We start from the raw sequence: 9,664 nt of genomic DNA, 5'->3' as shown, positions 1-9,664 counted from the left end.
GGAGCCTCATAAACTTGTGATAGATAGCCGGTCCATAGCAGGACCTGTTTTGGTTTTTATGGTTGATAATCATGACTCAGTTCTGTTTGATTTGTAAATATATTTGTTTAGTTTCCTTGAGCCATGTGTGGATTTTCAGTATGCCACCAATGTAAACAAATGAAAAATGGAAGAATTGCAAGCAGCAGATCTTCATGTTTCAACAGTTCCTAGAAATATTTCTTGTTGGTATCAAATGATCCTCTACATCAGAATTCCTTACAAAGGGATTCCTTCCTGGGCCTTTATTTCTTTATTTTTCTTTTTTGATGTTTATTTATAAGATTTTAAGTTCCAAATTACATCAAATCACACAAGACAAAGAAACCAAATTCAACATCCAAGCACAGAGAAAAGAAACAAACATTAAACAACAAAAAACCACCGGTTAGTCATTCCAGATCAAAAGTACAGCAGAAATGTTCCGATGCTGCAGATAGAGTCCGAAGACAATGAAGTTAGACAGGGCAACAGAGAGTTCACCCAGGCCAGACCATTCGTCCGGGCCCAAGAAGGAGTTGGGGTCCGGCATACGTGTAGTTTCACATCAACACAAAGTGCAGTCGACTGGGTTGAAGATGATATTCAATCTCTCTCCCCAACCAATCACAGCAGATGGCCCCGCCCCTCCCTGAGCCTGGTTTTGCTGGAGGTTTCTTCCTGTTAAAAGGGAGTTTTCCTTCCCACTGTCGCCAAAGTGCTTGTTCATAGGGGGTCATATGATTGTTGGGTTTTTCTCTGTATGTATTATTGTAGGGTCGACCTTACAATATAAAGCACCTTGTGGCGACTGTTGTTGTGATTTGGTGCTGTGTAAATAACATTGAATTGAATTAAATCCCCATTAATGTGACTGAGAAAAGAGCCCCAGCGTTCGACAGATGTAAAGTGAGTGTCAGCAGGATGATAATGAACCTGTTTAATATACAAACATGCAATCATCTCACAGCAGTCTGGGCCTTTATATGCAGAATATTGTAATATCTCACTAAACGGACCAGGAGCCACCTTTCATTATGTGGAGATTTGCAGGCATGGAGGTAAAAGAGGGAACTAACTGAAAAGATGCACAAATCCATCACCAAAGCAGGCCGTAATGAACTGGAATATACAGAGTGGTCTATTCATACATTTCTGCAGATGAAATCAAAACAGAATGCAGTGATTTGCAAATCTCATAAATCCACAACAGCAGAACACAGTTTGAACATTTTAGGTGTTTTTAGAGCAAACGGACCATTTTACTAAAATCAATGGGAGCAGCATACTTGTGTGGCATCCTATTATTATTATTATTATTAAAGTTTAAAATTAGTTTTCGATTTTTTGGGGAAACGGGAATGCTGTGTCCTCTGGACTAGAGAAGGCAGGGACCACCAGCTCCACACCCTGCAGCTCTGATGGTATGGAGGTGCACTGTCGGCCTCCACATCAGGAAAAGCACCAGTATAAAAGTTTTTAGAGCTGCATCCATATTTCAGAAGACGATGCTAAACCGTGTAGTGCAGCCTTTACAGCAGCGTGGCTTAACAGTAGAAGAGTCTGGACTGTTGGATGAACCAAAAAATCCAACTACAATCCTGTGCGGGAAAAGATTGGGACAACATTCCTCTCCCACAAGTGCAGATGTTCCCAGATGTGTATGGACTGCTGTTAAAAGAAGCATGGATGCTACAGCGTGGTAAACATGACCCCGCCCATGGTTTTTGAGGTGTGTTCTCACCACTAAATTCAAATTAACCTCATTTCGTTTCTTAAAACTGTAGTTTTTATTTTTCTGGTTTACTTTTATTCCCGTCTTTAACCATGTTCTGTTTTATAGGAGAAATTCAAATGGAAGGCGGTCGCTACGCGTCACATGCTGTGTGGCGTTTTCCCACCTTTAAAGGGAAAATGTAAACAACTTTGAGTGTCTTTGTCTTCGTTAAACCAGTTTTAGCTTAAACAGGACATGTCAGATTCAAACCAGAAAAAAGAAGTGAACAAAACTTTATTTTCTTTTATTGATTTTGGTCTAATCGGCTGTTTGAAGACTGTCACACGGTGTCAGCCGCTCACAGCTCCGCTCTCCCCAGCTCCTCGTTACCAGAGGCAATTCTCTAACTGTACAATGCAATTTTCTTGGCTTTTAAAATGAAATACTGATGTTGTTTCTTTCGTCCGACACAATCTCATGCTTTGAGTGAAAAATGAGACACAACGGGGTAATTAATCCGTATTGAGGGCACTGAGGGCTGTTGCATCTTCATTGCTGGAAGCGAAGACGGGCGGCTGTTGTTGGAGCTCTGCCTGTCCTGAAAGCAGAGGATTTATATCAGCCTCCATCAGCAGGGATGGAGATGAGGCTCTGATGAATGTCAAATTGCGCTCCTCTAACTCCCCCTTAGAGGAATGCTGACAATCACTTGTACTAACAAGTCAGGTAGTATCTCTGACGAAACAGTCAGAAACCTCTCCCTTAAGGGGCGATCTGTACTTGTCCTCCATGTGAAGGATTGTGGGCTGTGATGGAAGGAAGGTGGGGGTGGGAGACAAGCCGTGTGCTATAATAAGGCAACAAATGGGGATTAATGAGGGCGAATGCGATGGGAAACGGGGAGGAAGGAAAACACAGCGGGGATAATGAGTTGGCTTGAGAAGCAGATGGGAGGCGGTTTTGCCTCTGTACACAGAACACGAGAGTACGGCGGGGGAAGGGAGCAATAATCGATACAGGCGTTCCACAGTGACGCCGTGTGTGTTTGCTCACAGGTAAGGTCAATCTGAAGGTCAGCGCTGAGGCCCTGAAGACCGAGGCGCTGTGTGGCAACGAGGTGGCCACAGTCCCCGACGTGGGTCGAACTGACACCGTGATCCGCACCCTGCTGGTGGAGGTCAGTGACATGACAAACTTAAGGTGTTCACAGGTCCTAAGCTGATAGACGTTGTCAGTATTATTTTGATCAGTTACATTGTGGCGAGAATAATGTCAGAATTTTAAAATCTTTCGGTTTCGGCCACAGTGGCCCACAGATTTCCTGTATTTCCAGTTGTTTTTGACAACGTGTTTTAGGAAAAGGTGCAGGTGGGTTGCAAAGCAGTTTGCAGAGGCCAGGCTAAAGCAGGTCAAATTTGTGATATTTGACAATTGGGTTTGTGGAAGGACGTCAGCTGAGCCATTATCTGATGTGGGCTGGCACTGAGATTAGAACTAATGATGCGCCGGCTGCTTTGATGGAGAGTGAACATCAGATATGGAAATCTGTCAAACCTGGCTCAGCCATTTTTTAAAAATATGTGTACATGTGCAGTGTATGGATGAAAACAGGGGCCACACTTCTCTGTTTTGGTCCCATGGCCACAGCTATAACACTAAGCACCTAGCCACACGGCCAGTCCGCCTTTGCAGATATCTGGGTCAGTCTAAAGACAGCACGGTGCTGTGACAGAACGCCCAACAAGTCTGTTTTTCTAGATGGTGGACAATGAGCCAATGTTGGCGCCTGTTAGGAAGTGCACACCAGGAGCTTCAAAGGTCTTTACTGTGGTGATGGGCATGGAGAGAGGGAACCTGTAGCATCGCACAGACCTTCACTTTCTTTCTGTTAGGGCAGCTGTTATCACTTCAGTTTCGGTCCACTTCTCCTTCCCGTCTGCATTTTCTGATGATCGGCTGTATCTGCAGTTTGCCGTAGTTCTATAGGAGCACTTAAGCATCTTTATTTTAGTTTGACTTCACTCTCAAAGTACATGACTGGTATGTTTATACTGGGTCTCGGTCAGCCTCTCGGTCGTCCTCTGACTGAAACAAACTGCTTTAGCAGCTTTCAGCTAATGGGAAAGTCAGTGGGATTGAGTTCAAATAATCCAGTTCACTCTAATGTCTGGAGCATGTCACCAAATCAAAGCTCACTGTTATTATGTTTAAGCTGTTTAGAAGTTTGTTTGGAGTGATGAAATCAGTCGGTCGTCTTCACTTCTGTCTCTCTTCCCAAGGCCGAAGGAACCCCACAGATGGTCAGTCACAACGTTCACCTCTGTCCCCCAGGTAAGGCCTCCTGACTCTGAGTGCTGAACTCTGAACTCCAACTCGGGCCTTTCATTCACACCTCATACATGCATCATAACACTTCCCTGCATCATGATGGCTATTCAGCATGGCGAGGAAACCACATTCGTTGTGTTTTCGTTAGAGATGGCACGATACCACTTTTTTATGTCCGATACCGATATCATACATTTGGATATCTGCCGATACAGATATAAATCCGATAGTGTTTTTTTTTTATCAATAAAAAAAAATTTTTTTGCATTGCTTGCTGCTTTTTGTAAAAGTTCATACTCAAGTTAAAAAACAAACAAACACTAAAGCTATTCTGTTACACCTGTATGCAAAAAATGCACTGCACCCAAAATATTTCATAGTTCAGCAAAACTGATCAATCTAATAAACTTAAACCTGCTCCATCCTCCCTATTCTGGTATTTTAAAGAGTAAGCAACCTAACCAATAGGGCTCTAAAACTCCCAGCAAAAAAAAAAATAGGGAACCACCCCCCACCTCATGATGCTTAATCGACGTAATCAACTTTAATTTGATGCAGTGTGAAAAGAAAAATGCACAGAAATAAATTCTTTTTCAAGAATAATTAAATATATTCAACATCTTTCTTCAACAGAACTGCACAGATGGAAAAAGTACTATAGCTTACTAGGGTGTATTAGACTTAACAGTTACTATATACAGTAATGGACTTCTATACATTTTACATCAGATTAAAACTTTGGGTGTAAGATTCAGATAATTATTTATTAAAAGCTCGACATTTTAAATGAGAATAAGAAAGCCCCCTTTTCCCTGTTCATGCCCTATCGGCCCCCCTGGCTAAACTTTGCTAGATCCGCCCCTGCACAGTTACGTCAGCTGTAGAAAAAGATCCTGGTGTAGAAAGTAATATTAAATACATTCTAACAACAGCTTATCAAGCTTAAACGTGCTGCTGTTGTTCAGCTGCTGGTTTCTTTCTGGTGCAAAGTGGGCCAAAAACAAAGAAGAGAGACGATCAGCTGATCACTGATCAGTTTCATGATTGAAGCAGAGAGAGAGAGAGGCAGTCGCTCCATATATCGGTTGTTAAGCTTAACGCTGGAACGCTTCACAAACATTCAGAGATGAACTTACACACTTGCTTGCCACAGCCGCTCTATCACGTGACGCACACTGCTCCGACGTGCTACGGTTATGAGGCGAGTTACGGCGTGTCGCAAGTTTTGTGAGGTGCTTTTTTGATATTTAATGGATCGATTACATTTTTTTTTTTTTATTTCTCTCCGATATCCGATCCAGTAATTTAGGTCACCGATACGATACTTCACATCGGTCCATCTCTAGTTTTCGTTGTGTATTTTCTCCACTGGCAGCAGATCTTTAGCTAAAGTTGAAGTCGAGCAGCCGCTGTAAGCTGCACTTTCCTCACTGTGATCAACTAAATGACCAACATGAGCCGTCTCGTGTAATCTGTAGTGCTGAGCTTGTCTCAAAATCAAAGCGCTGCGATGCCTTGTTGTGTTTCACTGTGAAACACAACAAGGCATCGTGATACAGGCATCGTGTGAAACTTTCACATAAACAAACTGCTTGTAGCTTCATGTACATAACAGTGTTTTAACAGTAAAATCATTCTGTTTGATAAACTTTAGCCAAGAAAAGAGGTTGAGCTAATTCTTTCATTAAAGAAGCTTTTCTTCCTTTTCTTTGTTGTTGTTGTTGCCAGATGGGGTCACGGAGAAGAATGTCTCTCTTCTTATGCCCGAGCTGTTTGTGGCTGGTTCTGCTAGAGCGACCTTTTCTGTGCTTGGTTAGTGATTCTGTTGTTTAGTGAACTTTAATTTGCCAGGTGAAACATCTCTGTAGCTTTTCCTCGGTTTGCTTGGGCAGGTGACCTGATGGGCAGGGCAGCGCAGAACTTGGACAAGCTCCTGGCCATGCCGTACGGTTGCGGGGAGCAGAACATGCTCCTGTTTGCTCCCAACATCTTCATCCTGAACTACCTGAAAAGCACTGGTCAGCTGACTCAGAGCATTCTGGACAAGGCCACGCACTTCCTGGAGAGCGGTAAGCACTTGGGGCTTTTTTAGGACAAGGTTTAATGTGCGTGCTCCACCCCCACGCAGAATGATCACGATGATGGTGATCAAATTAAACCTTAAAAAATGCATCGGATGAGAAGCGTAAAAATGGAAGAGTCGCTGCTATTATCTTAAAACTGTACTCCACTTTGACTTGGACTCAGCCACCGTGCTAATTTCTAAACTTTGCATATTGGCGCTGATAACGGTCATGTGTGGATTTTACCTCTGCAAAATTTGAAGCAGCTGATCTTAAAGCTAGTTTTAACTATTTATGGCAGCTGAGTAGAACGAGTGCAAAGTTAAGAGGGTGTGATCTTTAAAAACAGGGCACCAAGTCGAGCTCGGGGGCAATCCTTGCAAATCAGACCAGTCCACACAGCAAGCTGTTAAATAATAAGTCAACTTAAATGGCAATAACTGCAGATGTGTTGGTTGTGAAGCCTTGTAAGTATGCACATTTGACGGGGGGCTCCTGTAACATAGCCGGACTGTAGATATAAATTGCACTTGAAATAAACTTGGCACCAAAACTAGAGTTTTGTACGGTAAATAAATCCAAATGTACTTGATTCACATTTTCTGTGTTGTGAAAAAATAATCCTCTTTTTTTCCTTTTTATTGATTTCTTGTGTGTTGGTGCTGCAGGATATCAGAGGGAGCTCACGTACAAGCATGACGATGGTTCCTACAGTGCATTTGGGAAGGCAGACTCCTCTGGAAACACCTGGTCAGTAACGTGAATGAGAGCATGAAGATATAAGAAGTAGATGGTGATACAGCAGCTGACTCAACAACAGGCTGCTAATAGTTCATTGGGATGATGGCCTTTGAATTTCAGAGTTATTCTCCTACAGTGTCGGCTGGTGAGGGGAAAAGCTGACACAGCAGAGTATTTTACATGACAATATTGTATGTTTAGTCATGCAATATTGGTTTATGAAATGCATTAAAATACTACTGCAAGAGGGCTCATCTCACCAGATTGCATGTAATTGCCAACTTGACCTCATTCAAGTCTGACAGAAGATATTTACCAAGTTCAACTTTGAGGACATAATTTACAGTGAGAAAAAAGATGATGTCACTGCAGTATTCAACATATGAAATCATGTAATGTAATGTAATATTGCATCATGTTGAGGGCTGCAACTCTTATTTCGGTAGTCGATGATCTGCAAATTTTTCTTTGATTAGTCAACGATTATTTAAATAACTCTGATCTCTGCTGCCTTCAGCCAACAAGATTATGTATCGGAATTTCAGGAGCGGGACCACACCTCCAAACATGCTCCTTCCGGTTCTCATCCATATAAGTTCCCCCAGTTCTGCAAGCTGTTCATTCTCGTTTACATGCAAACAGGGTCCATTCCATCCGCTACATCCTCTTGTCCATCAGCACATCAGATGAACAACTACTCAAGCTCTGCGTTCATGGCTTTTCCTCCAGCAATCAAAGGAGTACACCGAACGTCACGGCGGCGCTTCCGAGAGACCGCATGCTGATGACCTTCTAGCAGTTTTCAATACGTCGATCCATCCAGTCATCTCCGCTAAATCCAGTTATGAAGTGACTTCGGATACCAAACTCGCAGCTCCCCTCACGAACCCAGAAGCCACGCCGTACCCATGCTTCCAAACAAATCGCAGCTCCAACAGCAAAAGCTACAGCGTACTTCACCGCAAGCACCAGGTAGCAGGGACGACTCAGTTCTGTGCTCCTTCCTCCTAACACCATTTAATGCAAGCTGGAAATCTGTCGCTAGCTACGTGCTCTACTGTTTCTCCATCACCGTGATGTTTTCTATCCCTCCTTTCGCTAAATGCTCAAGCAAGTTGGCACTGGGATGCCCGGTTCTTCCCTATCCACCATTTGCAAACACAGCAGCAAGCCAGTTCTCCATTTCTCCGTGGCAAATGCAGCACCGAGTTGCCAGGTTCCCAGCGACTCAACCCTCCTTCACAAATTCTGCAGCTAACCTCGGCACCGGGTTGCCAGGTTCCGTCATTCTCATTCGCAAAAGCAGCAGCAAGCTTTTCGACCATCAGATTGCCAGTTTCTCAGCATAGCTTAAAAAAAAAAAGTACTCCATCATGCAAATGCAGCATGCTTTGGCACAGAGTTGCCAGGTTCTCAGCCACTCATTCCTCCTCTGCTAAACTCTGCAGCAAATGTAGGCACCGGGTTGCCAGGCTCCCAGCCTCTCATCCGTCCTTGGCTAAACTCTGCAGCATATGTCCACTCATCCCTCCTCTGCTAAACTCTGCAGCAAGCATCGGCACAGAGTTGCCAGGTTCCCAGCCTCTCATCCCTGCTTCACAAAATTCTGCAGCAAACCTAGGCACCGAGTTGCCAGGTTCCTTTATCCCTCATTCGCAAAAGCAGCAGCAAGCTTTTTGACCATGGGGTTGCCAGTTTATCCGCATCGACAAAATAAATAAATAAAATTAAAAGGCACCGGGTTGCCAGGTTTTCCTTCACCCCCCCATAGCTTCCCTACTACCGAAATGCCAGTTTCTCCGCATCTATCATGGCAAAAAGCAGCAACGAATCCTTCTAGCCCAGGATACCAAGTTCTCATCTCTCATTTGCAAAATGGCCAGTTTCTCTGCATGAGAAAAAAAAAGGCACTGGGTTGCCAGGTTTTCCGCAGCCGCAAACCTTCTACCAATGCGTTGGCAGTTTCCGTTCCTCCATCCATCCTTCACGAATTTCAGCAACATGCTTTCGTGGCACCAGGATGCTAGGTCCTTCCCTCATATCCAATCGCAGCAGCAAGCTTTTCTATGAACAAGTCGCCAGTTTCCCTTTCCCGTATCCTATATTGGCAAAATGCAGCAGCATGCTTTTGGTACCGGGATGCCAGGTTCTCTTCCTCTATCCCTCCTATGCAAGTACAGTAGCAAGCTTTGGCACCGGGATGCCAGCTTCTCTTCCTATATCCCATCTTTGCAAATGCAATAGCAAAGAGATGCCTGGTTCTTCTTTATCCCTCATTCGCAAACTCAGCAGCAAGCTTTCTAATATACTGTAGAGTTGCCAGTTTCTCTGCATTTATCACAACAAAGCAGCAGTGAATCCTTCTAACGCTGGGATGCCAGCTTCTCCGCATCTAGCCCTCATATGCTAAGCGGCAGATGTTTCTTTCGGCACCAAAACGCCAGTATGCCTTGCCTTGAGGCAACTTTTGTTGTGATTTGGCGCTATATAGATAAAATTGAATTGAATCGAATTGAATTTGCAAATGCAGAAAACACTCTTTGCACGGAGATGCCAGGTTCCGTTCCCTAAGCAGCTTACCCTTCCGTTACTGGATTGGCAGGTTCCGCCATCAATCACTTGCAAAAAACCCCCAAAACATTCCTTTCATCAGGAAAAAAAAAGAGAGAAAAAAAAACACCCAGCACGCCCCTGCGGGCGGTTTATCCTTCAAGCTCGGGTCCTCTACCAGAGGCCTGGGAGCTTGAGGGTTCTGCGCAGTATCTTAGCTGTTCCCAGGACTGCGCTCTTCTGGACA

General features: G+C 44.0%; 1 protein-coding gene across 1 annotated transcript in view; it reads left to right on the top strand.

Annotated features, from left to right (window-relative positions):
• LOC102211187 (alpha-2-macroglobulin-like) overlaps positions 1-9,664 on the top strand; it is a 29,741-nt gene that overhangs the window by 3,511 nt on the left and 16,566 nt on the right. The window contains exons 3-7 of the mRNA XM_005752335.2: positions 2,777-2,912; positions 4,015-4,066; positions 5,792-5,875; positions 5,956-6,132; positions 6,795-6,876. Of these exons, the coding sequence (XP_005752392.2) occupies positions 2,777-2,912; positions 4,015-4,066; positions 5,792-5,875; positions 5,956-6,132; positions 6,795-6,876 (531 nt within the window). The remainder of the gene's footprint in view (positions 1-2,776; positions 2,913-4,014; positions 4,067-5,791; positions 5,876-5,955; positions 6,133-6,794; positions 6,877-9,664) is intronic.

Source organism: Pundamilia nyererei, unplaced genomic scaffold (assembly GCF_000239375.1).
Source record: "Pundamilia nyererei isolate P.nyererei 1_Seehausen unplaced genomic scaffold, PunNye1.0 scaffold00353, whole genome shotgun sequence".
NCBI lineage: Eukaryota > Metazoa > Chordata > Actinopteri > Cichliformes > Cichlidae > Pundamilia > Pundamilia nyererei.
Note: the sequence above shows the minus strand (reverse complement) of the source record. Positions and strands in the feature narration are given on the sequence as shown.